At 41.5% G+C, this 12629-nt stretch overlaps 2 protein-coding genes and 2 non-coding genes across 32 annotated transcripts in view; 3 read left to right on the forward strand and 1 right to left on the reverse strand.

Annotated features, from left to right (window-relative positions):
* LOC143849831 (uncharacterized) overlaps positions 1–12629 on the forward strand; it is a 68654-nt gene that overhangs the window by 45623 nt on the left and 10402 nt on the right. For 17 of the 29 annotated variants that reach the window (XM_077359041.1, XM_077359040.1, XM_077359059.1 and 14 more), the window contains 3 exons: positions 65–158; positions 7656–7744; positions 8107–8200. In XM_077359041.1, the coding sequence (XP_077215156.1) occupies positions 65–158; positions 7656–7712 (151 nt within the window). In that variant the 3' untranslated portion in view covers positions 7713–7744; positions 8107–8200. Of the gene's footprint in view, positions 1–64; positions 159–6739; positions 6805–7655; positions 7747–8106; positions 8201–12277; positions 12415–12629 lie in introns of those variants that run through there. The other 12 variants (XM_077359058.1, XM_077359073.1, XM_077359051.1 and 9 more) reach the window with 11 other exon arrangements.
* Positions 801–2332, reverse strand: LOC143851961 (uncharacterized). Its single transcript, XM_077361474.1, has 3 exons — positions 1628–2332; positions 1333–1537; positions 801–1233 (listed from the first exon to the last, which is right to left on the reverse strand). Exons 1-3 carry the CDS (start codon positions 2262–2264, stop codon positions 939–941), a joined length of 1137 nt encoding a protein of 378 aa, XP_077217589.1. The 5' UTR covers positions 2265–2332; the 3' UTR covers positions 801–938.
* On the forward strand, positions 6233–6313 carry LOC143852110 (small nucleolar RNA U31b). The gene has a single exon (XR_013236688.1). It is a non-coding gene; the product is annotated as a small nucleolar RNA U31b (small nucleolar RNA).
* Positions 6410–6488, forward strand: LOC143852172 (small nucleolar RNA Z195/SNORD33/SNORD32 family). The gene has a single exon (XR_013236736.1). It is a non-coding gene; the product is annotated as a small nucleolar RNA Z195/SNORD33/SNORD32 family (small nucleolar RNA).

A 12629-nucleotide genomic window follows, 5' to 3' on the forward strand; every position in this document is an offset into this window, starting at 1 on the left:
TCTATATCTGGATATACTGCTCTTTTGGTTTGCATCTCATAGGAAAAGATTTTGATTTCTACAGCTCGGAAGAAGTTTCTTACACATGGTGTTTTCAGGCAACAAGCTTGAAAATGACGCGTCATCAGAAACGCAAAATTGATGAGACACATGTGAAGGTACACTTCTATAAATGCATTTATTGAGTTTTTTTTTTTTTTTTTTTAATACATTTATTGAGGTTCTTGATTGTATTATTTATTTGATTTGATTTCATAGCATCATACTATCTTGTACTTATTTTACTTCACTTTTTCTTTCTAAAAATTTAATAAGGGTTGTTGATTTAGTTTTGTTAACGCCATGTCTATTTTATTTATTTATGACATAGGGTATCCCCACCCCCTTTTTTAGGTCAGGCTATTCCCTAAGGATGCTCGCAATCACATGTAAACCACCCGCATCAGGGTAAGCCCGAGGGGATTCGAACTCTCGTCACTTGGGAGCACACCCATGACAGCCAAAGCCCCACACACGTACGGGTTATGGCTTCTTTATTCTCAGATCCTCTGCAGTCCAGGTGGCTATTATCCACGTTCCCATGATTGGCAACACTTGTAACCATAGTTGTAAATTCCGTTTCGGTCGCCATTTCGTTTTGGCCACCGAAACGGAATTTCGGTGGGATTTCGGTCATTTCGGTGCATTTCGGTCGAAACTTTTCGTTCACACAAAAAATATATTAAAAAATATGAGAAAAATCCAAAAAAATAAAAAATCAATAGAAAAAGATGAAAAACTAATAAATAATCCAAAATATGTGTCCCAAAAGGCATATTCATTACTTAAACACATAAAGTCTTGCACAAGTGCAACTGATAGTCTAATACATAGAAAAACATTAAAAAAAAAAAGATACATGAAAATGAAACATAGACAATAGCTAGTAGCAACAACTCTCAGTCATCATAACCCGGATGATCATACTCAATGTCTTCTTCGTCGTCGTCGTCGTCGCCGCCGCCGTCATCACCACCTGGACCACCAGTATGGACATCTTCTTCAAGAGGCATGAGAAAGTCATCGTTGTCGTCCCCGGCCCCAACCACAACAGTAGGTGCTTCAAGATTTTCCCACCCAATGTCTTCCGGCGTGAATATGACATCTTCTTCTTCTGCAACCCAATCCATCATGACATCCAGATGGTCTATGCTCAAAGGGTCACTAGTGGTAGATGATTTCCTCAACAAGTCCCTGAAAAGGAAAACATTAAGTTTAATCAATGTCAAAGGTTAAACTTAAAAGCTTAAAGTGACGAGGTTAGAGTTGAAAACATTATATTACGTTGTATACCTTTCTCGAAACTTAAGATTGTAATGGACAAACACCAAGTCATCTAATCTCTGGTGCTCCAACCTATTTCTCTTTGCAGAGTGAATGTGTTCGAAGGTGCTCCAATTCCTTTCACACCCAGTCGCACTGCAGGTCTGACTGAGAATTCTGATCGCAAATGTCTGTAATTCTTCCACGTCACCTCCGAATTGATTCCACCATGCAACTGTAAAGTAACAAATAGTAAATCATTATTTGTTGAGAAACTGAAAGTTAAAATGAATTATACTAAATTAAACAAAAAACTCAAATATACCTGGTCCCAACTTCGTTCGGTTGCGGATTGCAAGCTTCATTCCAAACATACCCTTAGCCTCTCGATAATCCTCAATCTGATTGGTGATGAGGTCTTGTGTACCTTCATCAGGTACCAGTCGAGTGATGCATGCCAACAAGCCTCTGGTTACTTCACTGTGCTTAGAGAAGGTAGGAGTGAAAAAGAGAGCAGGGTTAAGAAAATATCCTGCTGCATGGAGGGGACTGTGGAGTTGCCTATCCCATCTTTGGTCGATGATCCTCCAGATGGGATTGTAATCTGATTTTCTCTTCAACCTCTCCTTGATGTTCTCTTTGGCCTTATCCATAGCCTCATATAGGTAACCCATCGCCGGTTTGTCCTGCCGATCTACCAAGCGCAGCACTCTCACTAAAGGCTCGCTGATGTTTAGAATGTACTTGCATTGGTCCCAAAAAGATTTATCCAACACAGTACTAACTACCCCTTCACTCAGTGGGTGTTGGACAAACCTACTAGTACTATACTCATCAGACACAAACATCTGCTGAAGTGCTTTCCGATTCAACACCAGACTTTGTATGCTAATGAAATTTGTAGCAAATCGGGTTGCAGCAGGGCGGCACAACTCCTTCCCTCCTGTGAACTTCTTCCTCATCAAATTCAAGAGGCTTCCATGGTTGTAGATGAACTTTGTAATCGTTCGAGCCCTCTCAATTGTGGTTGCTATGTGGGGAAATACAGTCGGTTTGCACAGATGCTCCAAGATGAGATCTAAGCAATGAGCTGCGCACGGAGTCCAGAAGAATGTACCAAACGCGACTTCTAGTCTTTTCCCAGCAGCTTTGTAACTTGGCTCACTGTCAGTTACAAATTGCACCACATATTCCGGATTCACCTCTCCGACAATCTTTGCAAAGATATTGTATAATTCATCGGCATTCTTCACTATGCCAGATGCATCAACGGATTTGAGGAATATGACTCCTTTAGGGCAGTACACCAAAAAGTTGATTAGGGAACGTTGTTTGGTGTCTGTCCATCCATCTGCCATAATGCTACAACCAGTGTATCTCCACGACATCTTAATTTCCTCCAAGTAGTTGTTTACCTCATCCACTGTATTCTTCAAAATGGGACCCCTTAAAGCATGATAAGTAGGTGCCTTATAATCCGAACCCACGGCATTCACAGCGTCAAACATAGGTTGCCAGAAAGGTGAATTGGCAACGTTGAAAGGGAGATTGGCATCGTAGCAAAGCATGCCAACCGCCATGTCTGCTCTATCCATTGTTTCTTTAGTAGCCAAAGCACTTTTAATGCTTGGCTGTGCTCCAGGGGTTGTTCGTGCTGCAAAGAAATTCCTGATCCCTCCTGTGATTCCCTTCTTCTTCCTTTTTGTACCACTCGGTTCTACAAGAACTTCCTTACCTCTTCGTTGAGGGACTTGAGGCAATTGTGTGCCAAGGTCTTCTTCATCCTGCTCTTCTTCTTCGTCTGGTGTGCCATAAAAACCTCCAACCTCTGCTCTGGATATGCTCATCCTAGCCCTTTCTTTTCTCTTTGCATCTAAAAGGTGCTTCATTCGATATTTTACATCTTCAGTCACTTTTTTGCATGATGCTACTTCACCAGGAACAGCCGCTAAATGTTCTTTCAAGCGGGTTATACCTCCACCCGATATGACTTTGCCACAGAATATGCAAGTTATTTTATTTCTTTGACCCGGAACCAATGTACCGTAAGACCATGCCGGGTCATCCGATCTAGCGGGTGCCGAACCAATAGAGGATGCTCCTGCAGAAGGTCCCGAACCCGACCCACTCATTCTGAAATGAAGTAGAAGAAGGGGAAAAATGAATTAGAAGAAAGAAAATTAAAACAAATTACAAAAAAATGAAGTAGAAGGGGACAAATGAAGTAAGAAATAAAAGAAAGGAAATGGAAAGAAATAAAGAGAACCTTGGGGTTGAACTTGAGTTGAAGAGAAGAAGAAAAAATTAGCCTTCACTCACTTGAAATAAGCCTTTGGAAATAGTTCTTGACTTCTTGTAGTGGTAAGTTGAATGTATGCCTTCCCTTTGCTTCAAAATAAACTTGGATTGAGTTGAAGAAGAGGGTATACTTGTAGGAAATTTAGTAGAATAGATAGTGTAAGTGAAAGTAGAGAAGAGAAGGAGAATCACTTATGTGAAGGTGGAGGAAAAGAAGGTAGGGAAAATGCTATTTATAGAGTTTTTTATTGATTGTGCATTTAAAAATGACTAAAATACCCTTCCCAACAGCTATAAACAGTCACATTTTGAGGTTAAAATGGTCAAAAACCAAAAAGAGCCGTTGCAGGGGCATTGTCGTAAATTCTGCAAGTCAAACTAGCCGTCCGAAACGAAATTTTGTCAATTTCATTCCGGAATTTGAACGAAACCGGTTCGTTTCGTCCATTCCGGACGAAACGAAACGGTATTTACAACTATGCTTGTAACACATTCTTGAATCACTCCAAACATAACAACTACTTGATAATTCAATCCCATTCCAATAATTGTGTTCATTAAATGTGAACATGCCCCGATAAGATTTTCAATAATAGCCCATCCCTTTAGGTTCTAATGTATGCACATTCTCCTACACGTTCATTAGGTGCCAACGTAGCGTATAACTTACTTGGTGCAGCCCGCGCAGACTGCAATTTGGTAATTCCGCTATCTGTGACCAATAGAAGCCAAAATGGATGTAAACAGATTCGTTGGATCAAGTTGATCTCTATAGTAAACATGCCACCTGCATGAGTCTGGTTTCACTGACGCCTCTAGAATGTATCTAAGAAGTGTTGATCATGGGTTGATTTGAGTCATTTTTAAATAACTAGTATTCCAGCCCATATTATCCATCGGTGTAAGAAGGTGAACCAAACCCAAATGCGTTGGTTTGGGTAGAGATGGTGGACCCCTGCCCGTCAAAGCTTGAGGTGTAAAATGGTAGGCCTCATCACATAAAAACCACAAGGTGTGAAACGGTGGCCCCATCACATTAGTAACATGAGGTATAAATCCCTTGTGTGGAGGGGTACTGTAAGGCTGGGCTTAGGGCTCACCAAGTGGGGGTTCCAAATCATGAATCATCGGGGGTACATTTGGTTGGGGGTACATTTGGTTGCATGAAAATTAACTTAACTCAACTCAACTCAACTACGCCTTTGTCCCAAACTAGTTGGGGTTGGCTATGAAAATTGACTTACGTAGGATAAAAATATGGGTCTTTTGCCAAATGTCATTGAATGTCCATTCGCACACAAGGGGGCTGTAAAATGGTGCATGCTCGTGATGTCTGGCATGGGGGTACCGCCCTTGATTTGATCCACAGCCTCTTAAAAGTGGGCTGCCGTTGGATCAAATATCAAGGGCGGTACTGGCCACACAGGACTTAAGTTCGGTTACCATAGAAAAACTCAGGAAAAAAAAGTTTTGGGATCCCACTTATTTGCTGTTGTCTCCATCAATGAAGGAAGGGCATCGTACTGGCTCAACTCAATCGAATCAAATCTTATCTCGGGGGTGATCAGAAAACGTAAGGGCGCTAACGCCCTGTATTGTAAAGGGAAAACGTAAGTGCGCTAGCGCCATTACTAGTAAAGGGGCTTGAAAGCTTACGTTTGCTGCTTGAAAGCCATAGTTTGCTCCGTAGTTTGTTGCATCTAGTTATTTAGATGATCTAAACTATTCATTGGTTGGTCTCATGATAGATAAGTTAAAGGGCAGCCCAATGCACAAGGCACCGGCCATTGCTGGGTCTGGGAGGGGCGGAGCCCGGAGGGCTAGATAGATAGGTTGTGCGGTTAGGATCATTCTACGGAGAATATTTTTGGGCCACAACCTATCAGACAACAAATGAATGGCTTAGATCATCCAAATATGTGAGAGAGGGCTCGTATAGTAAGTGAATAGCGAAATGGAACCGAGCGGAATGATCCTAACCGTCCAATCGGCGAACTTTTGCGGACCCGATTCCAACCCGTTCGATAGACTATTGAGGATCCGAACCAAACCCATATAAATAGAAAGCAAAACCCTAGCAACCACAAACCCTAATTTTCTCCTTTAAAAACCCTCCTCCTTTCCTTCTCATATCACTCTAATTTCACCTCACCAGTCATCCCTGCGCTGCGCCTAGCCTTTCTCCTCTCGTCCTCTACTCCGTTTTTCCCATGTTCTTAACCCTAATCCGTCGCTGATTTGAGCAATTTCTTTGAGAAATTTGTTAGTTTTCATATTACTTCATCTCCTTTCTTCGGTTTTATCTAATCTTCTCTCTTTTTTTCCAGCGATTTCTCTTTCCATTAGAGAGTTTTTCCTAAGGCCCTGAAACTATTATCCTGAAAAACGAGGAAAAATTAGTGGAAACCGATTTTAAGTAGATTTTAGTTTCCGAATGCGATGGCTCATCAACAGGAGATCCTAGTTCCCTATCCCTAAATCTTCATCAACGAAGAATTTTTCTTGGTAAATCTCATGATTTCTTGCTCTGTTTTTCATCAGTTAGGGCATCTTATTTTTTCTCTGAAGAAAATAAACTCATTTACGGAGGAAATAATCCATCTAATCTCAGATATTTTATTTTCGTATTTACGAATGTGATGATAGTTATTGTCGCCCCAGTCTTACAAGCATCAATCGATGTCATATGGTGATCGACTAGATTATCTGATTCTTAAAATTCAATCTCATCTTTTTTTCTTTTTTGAATTTTCTTTGATTTTTCCAATCTATGAACGCATGTGTTTGTGTTCAGATCTTCAACAATGCAGAGAGGCGTGATGATACCTATCTATTTTAGTCTGTACACCGCGTGATGAATATTTACATGCACTACCATCTGATCTCTCCTGCATCAAATTTTTCATCAGTTTTTTATTTAATTTTAAATTAAAAAAGCGCATTCGATGATGAAAATATGAAATTATTGCTGAGTTTGGCTATAATTTCATTAAATCACCATCTTTTGGCTGAGAATGCCCTAATTCTATAATCTATTGTGAAACTTTAGAGTTTTTTGTTTATTTATTTTGAAGTCTGTTGTATTTCATTTCTGATCGAGTTGCCTTTTGGTATCTATGCCCTGTCTGAATGTTTGTAGCTGGGCTTCTCGTAAAATCGACAGAAATGAAATTAAAACAGGCCTTGCGACACTGGTTGCTTCTCGTAAGCTTCCTGTTACTTTTTTTCCTGTTTACATTGCATATCAAAATCTATTTCAAGCATTATAATGAGCTCTTTGATTATTGAGCGTCTGGGCATTGTTTAAGGAGAAAAAAGCTTGCCATTGCCTTCTATATCCCTTGCCGTATGCTTCGAGTGATGGAATTACACCTTTGCCTTTGTTAGGGTTGACCTCTTTATCTACGGTGGACCAGTGTTTGCCACATCTGAGGCAAATCACCCTAAACCTGAAATTCCGGAATCGACATCTGCGGCATACCCAGTCCCTCAGATTCTGTTCTCTCATCTTGCTAGCCGTGTCAATCTTTCTGTCCTTCTTTGAAATGTTCCATTCGGGTTGTATTTCCGTCGCCGTAGAGGGGTGCCTAGCACATTTCTCCTTCGGATTGTTTCTTCCCTGGCTGGAAGAATCAGGAGGATTATCTTGGACGACAGGGTCCGTCGCTTACTATCCTTCTCTGCAATTTTGTTTTCCTGCTCTACCTGCAACACACTCTCCATCTGCTTGAAACCCTACTTCTTCAAGTACTCAATCAGGATCTTCTCTACGTTTGTTTCCTTCATTTAGTCCTCACAGAACATGAGAATATGTTGTTTGTTTTTTTCCTGTTTTTTTACTCCATTAATGACTTATTACAAAAAGATTATTTTATGACAAATAACCAACATTGTCCACTTCTGTTACACCATGCAGTTTTAAATATTCTTTTGCATTGAGTCATTGACATATATTGCGCTTTGGGCTACATGACTTTGATTCTTTTATTTTATTTTAATTTATTCTTCTGCTTTCAAAATTTTGCTATTCATAGTTGTTCACTTCTTGTTTGCAGTCTATAGAAGGCTTGATGAGTGGGTTATGCTTGAGCAGCTTGATCTTGATTCAGTAGAGACTTATATTGATGAAAAGGTGGAGGACAAGGTATTGCCTATATCATTTTGTTCTAGTTTCAAATGCAGATTATATTGTTTGTAGGATACTCATATTTCGACTATTATATATAATGGCAAGTTGAGATTTCTAATTTCTTTCACTTGCATCACTATGTGGTCTATTTGGGGGCATATTTAAGTACACACTACTTCGTACTGCATGCCATTTCTGTGTTTGGGTAGGCAATTTTGGGGACCATTCCCCCTGATTACATTTAACCTTCGGACTGCCACTTGTTATCTCAGTTCTACTGTATCCACCTCTTTTGTTTTCTTTTTTTTCATTCTCTATATCTGGATATCCTGCTCTTTTGGTTTGCATCTCATAGGAAAAGATTTTTATTTCTACAGCTTGGAAGAAGTTTCTTACACATGGTCTTTTCAGGCAACAAGCTTGAAAATGACGCGTCATCAGAAACGCAAAATTGATGAGACCCATTTGAAGGTACACTTCTATAAATGCATTTATTGAGTTTTTTTTTTTTTTGACAATACATTTATTGAGGTTCTTGATTGTATTATTTATTTGATTTGATTTCATAGCATCATACTATCTTGTACTTATTTTACTTCACTTTTTCTTTCTAAAAATTTAATAAGGGTTGTTGATTTAGTTTTGTTAACGCCATGTCTATTTTATTTTTTTATGACATAGGGTATCCCCACCCCCTTTTTTAGGTCAGGCTATTCCCTATGGATGCTCGCAATCACATGTAAACCACCCGCATCGGGGTAAGCCCGAGGGGATTCGAACTCTCGTCACTTGGGAGCACACCCATGACAGGCAAAGCCCCACACACGTACGGGTTATGGCTTCTTTATTCTCACATCCTCGGCAGTCCAGGTGGCTATTATCCACGTTCCCATGATTGGCAACAATTGTAACACATTCTTGAATCACTCCAAACATAACGGCTACTTGATAATTCAATCCCATTCCATTGATTGTGTTCATTAAAGGTGAACTTGCCCCGATAAGATTTTCAATAATAGCCCATCCCTTTAGGTTCTAATGTATGCACATTCTCCTACACGTTCATTAGGTGCCAACGTAGCGTATAACTTACTTGGCGCAGCCCGCGCAGACTGCAATTTGGTAATTCCGCTATCTGTGACCAATAGAAGCCAAAATGGATGTAAACAGATTCGTTGGATCAAGTTGATCTCTATTGTAAACATGCCACCTGCATGAGTCTGGTTTCACTGACGCCTCTAGAATGTACCTAAGAAGTGTTGATCATGGGTTGATCTCTATTGAAAACATGCCCCTTGCCGGCCCCTTTGCGCATAGACTCCTTAATCACTGAATCTCTCATCTCAGCTGATTGAATTTCAGAAATGTAATCTTCCTCAGGACCGGCATAGACCACACCCAGATCCTTAATAACCCCCAGGGTATGACCAACGAATTCATTAACTTCCTCAATAAAGTTGTCTTCTACCGAATCTCCCGGGGAATTTTTAGATCGTTCCAAAGAAGCCCGCAAGGATCTCAAACCCTTACCTACTATATCAGAAGGAGCTTCCTTAGCCAACACTTCCGGAAAACGGAAAGATTCCCCCTGACATATCTTCATCAGACTAAGATATTTAGGAGATTTTTTCTTAGCTCCTTTTCAAAAAACCCTTCAACTTCATATTATCAGAAGGACGAGGCAATCTACCCTTCGATTCTAAGGTCATGTTAGGCACAGAAGGCATCCGGAATTTCTCAATCTCATGAATACCTAGACTATCCACGCTGATAACCACCACTGGCTTCCATGATTGCTGATCATCCCACAAACTGCCCCACCCCTCGATTACAAAGCCCATAGCTCCCAATCTCATACAAAAACTCGGACCATTCTGGGGAGCCTGGTCACCAACCTTCGAGGTTACTTCCTCGATCGACCCACAAACCTCTTGAGATCTTGTCCGGGTGATACTTTTATCTACCTCCACGATGCTTTCATCCTCGAGGTCCATATCAAAGTTCAGATGCGTAGCAACTTCTGTCAGAACAGCTCTCGAGACCCCAGCCTCCGATCTCCATCCTTCAGAAAGAAACTCTAGTCTCACAGATCTATCTTCTAATGAGTGCGAAGTGCAAGAAAAGGATAACCAATCCCCTCCTCCAACCTCTTGAAGATCCCTCCTGAAGCAGAATGATTTTAATCGGGCTTTCTCCAAGCTTTCGAAGCAAACAGCAGAGACTGAAATTGACCTTTCTTTATAGATACTTTTCAACCCAGGCCCATTACGACTGGATCCACAAAGCCCAACTTCTCTTAAATGGGCCCCAGCCCAACAACCAGATGCTGCTACAGCTGGCACAGGACCCGAATCCCAATCCTCTCTAGAAAGTATTTCAAAGGCTGGATCCCAAGGAGAAGTCAGATCAGATTTTTTATAAGGACATGGAGAAAGAGCTTCGATAATATCGACGAGACTATTCACGTGACAGGAAGGGGCCACCACGTCAGAGCAAACAGAGCTCCCTCCACAGACACTTCGCCATCTGTAACCTACAGGAGAAACATCATTTTGAATTTCAAAACTTCCGCCAAGTGTCTCTACTCTAGCTTGCGCCTCATGCAGCGTATGATAGCCCATTTCACTATCATAAGCCGACTCTCTCACCGGAACCGACTTAGAACTAGAAATCTCTTCTCCGATCACAGGTTCCGCCTCCTCCCCGAAGCCCTTTGGATAGAAATGCTCACATTCTCCGAGAGGATCCTCACCGTGTCCTCCTCACCACCTTCACCCTCGCTGCTAGAACTACGCTCTTCAAGATCCGACCTCCCTTTTTCCTCCTCCTTCCACACTCGAACCCATCTGACGGCTCCATCTAGAGAAACTTGTGTAGCCAACTCCAGCCCTATACTGCCTTTAACAGAAATTCGCATCCGAGCAATGGAGTAACCCTGCCCAGCTTGACAGGATTGGCCCATTTCCACCACTTTGCCGATTTTTTCCCCAATCCGACGAAAGTTATCCGCACACCACGCCTGAGGTGACACTCCTTCTATGTTCTACCAAAGAATACTACCCTCGGAACTGAACTTCTGGTCCCATAATGAAAGCTCCAAAAACGGTGAATTGATTGCATTAATCCAGACATTCATTAGTTTATTTCGGTCCACCCCCATTTGAGAGGAAATCAAAATCTCCAGCTCTGCAATTTTGTAGACAATAACTTCACAGTTAATACCCTTCCTACTGCTCAACCACCGTTCCATACCCATTAAGTCCCCTAGCCACCTAGGAGAGTCTCTACCCCAAATCCCTAACTCGGCATTACTAATAGACTGTAAGGGAACCACTTCCAGATTGAAACACATTCCTTCAGAAATCTGAGGCTCAAAAGGAGGATTTCTCGATACTAGGGGATTCTCTGCCAGGATTTCCTCCTCCTTTTTGATCTCCATCTTCCGGCCTCCTTCCTGTGCAGCCCTAACCTGGAAAGGAGGAAAGTTATAATCCATCTTGGACCAGATTTTCTTACATTCCCAACAACACTTCCTTCTTTGGAAATTCCTAAAACCACATCTACAACATCTCCAATCTCCCAATCCGCCCTCCGATCGACGTCTGGATATCCTAGCAACTCGCTTTGACCACTTGTTCTCCACGATAGCCCAAGAGTTTTTGACATAATCTCCTCCTAAGGGAAACCTATTAGGGCCTGTCGCCACACCAGAAGAGACCCCTCCCTTGAACATCCTTCGTGGTTTAAGGAGATATCCCCCCCACCCTTAAAACCAGAAATGTGCCGACCACTGCTATATGCAAACCCACCGGAATCCGACACTGAGACCAGTGAAGACACAGAGCAGAGATCGACTCCGAAGAAATTAGCGAAGAAACTGAAGCGGAGCTCGATGAACCTAATGTATACGAAGTCGAGGACTCTGAATCAGAGACTTCAGGGACCGATTCAGAGTGGGAAGAAATAATGGCTGAACTGGAAGAGACACATCGCGAAAGAGAACCAAACACCACCACCACGACCTCCGGAGGAACGCTCTGACCACGAGACCCCACTCCGCTAACTTCCAACTCAGATATCCTACAAGCCAGAGACGATCCATCTGAGAGACACCGAAGAGAGACACTTCCATCTTCCGGCGAGGATAGCGACCCGAGAAACCACGACCACTGAAACCCCGGCTATCATCGTCTTCACTCTATATCTCCTTTCTTCTTGATGTTTAAGGATAGTTCCCCAAGTGTAATTGTTCCTATTTTTGCTAGGTAAGTTGGGGATTGGAGTCGTCCCCTACGGGTTTTTCAGATAGAGAGAAAGATGTGTCCAACATAGGAATTCTATATTTATTTAACAGTGCTGTACAGCTATGTTTTAAATTCAATTACGAGTCAAGCATGCAAATACTACTGAAACATACTTTTGAAAGTACATGAATTTCTAATGTTTTAACCATTGTTGTTTTGATAATTGTTAACTGATTATTGAACTGAAAATGTATTGCACAACGAATACTATTGATTTTCGATGTTTGGTTTTATGGGTTCTCAGTCAGACTACAAACTGATCCCACTAGTGGCGGTGTTGGCACATTGTCATTTTTACTGACCATATAGTACTGCTACTGAACTGTTACTGCTACAGTGCTCACCACGAAGTGGTGCCCAACTGAACTGGCCATGTCACAGGTACAGAGTGTGGCCGTAGTTCCAATGATTGTAGATTCCAACTGGTTTTTAACTTTGCATTGTTTCTGAAACAGAAAGAAATGTCTTAATAGCTTATCATGGATTAAAATGTGCATGTTTTCTGAAAAGCAACTGAACTGTCTTATTCATCGATTATTGAAATGCTTGCATTTATTATCTTACATTGTGAAATGGATTATTTGATGATTTCCGTT

Source organism: Tasmannia lanceolata, unplaced genomic scaffold (genome assembly GCF_043159265.1).
Source record: "Tasmannia lanceolata isolate RefF3 unplaced genomic scaffold, GAP_Taslan_0.1 ptg000018l, whole genome shotgun sequence".
In the NCBI taxonomy this organism is placed as follows: domain Eukaryota; kingdom Viridiplantae; phylum Streptophyta; class Magnoliopsida; order Canellales; family Winteraceae; genus Tasmannia; species Tasmannia lanceolata.

Coding starts and splice junctions, on each gene's coding strand:
- LOC143851961 (XM_077361474.1), bottom strand. CDS start 2,264: ATGAGGAAGAAGTTCACAGGAGGGAAGGAGTTGTGCCGCCCTGCTGCA. Junction 1,538..1,627: donor CCGAACGAAGTTGGGACCAG/GTATATTTGAGT, acceptor GTTACTTTACAG/TTGCATGGTGGAATCAATTC. Junction 1,234..1,332: donor AATCTTAAGTTTCGAGAAAG/GTATACAACGTA, acceptor TTTCCTTTTCAG/GGACTTGTTGAGGAAATCAT.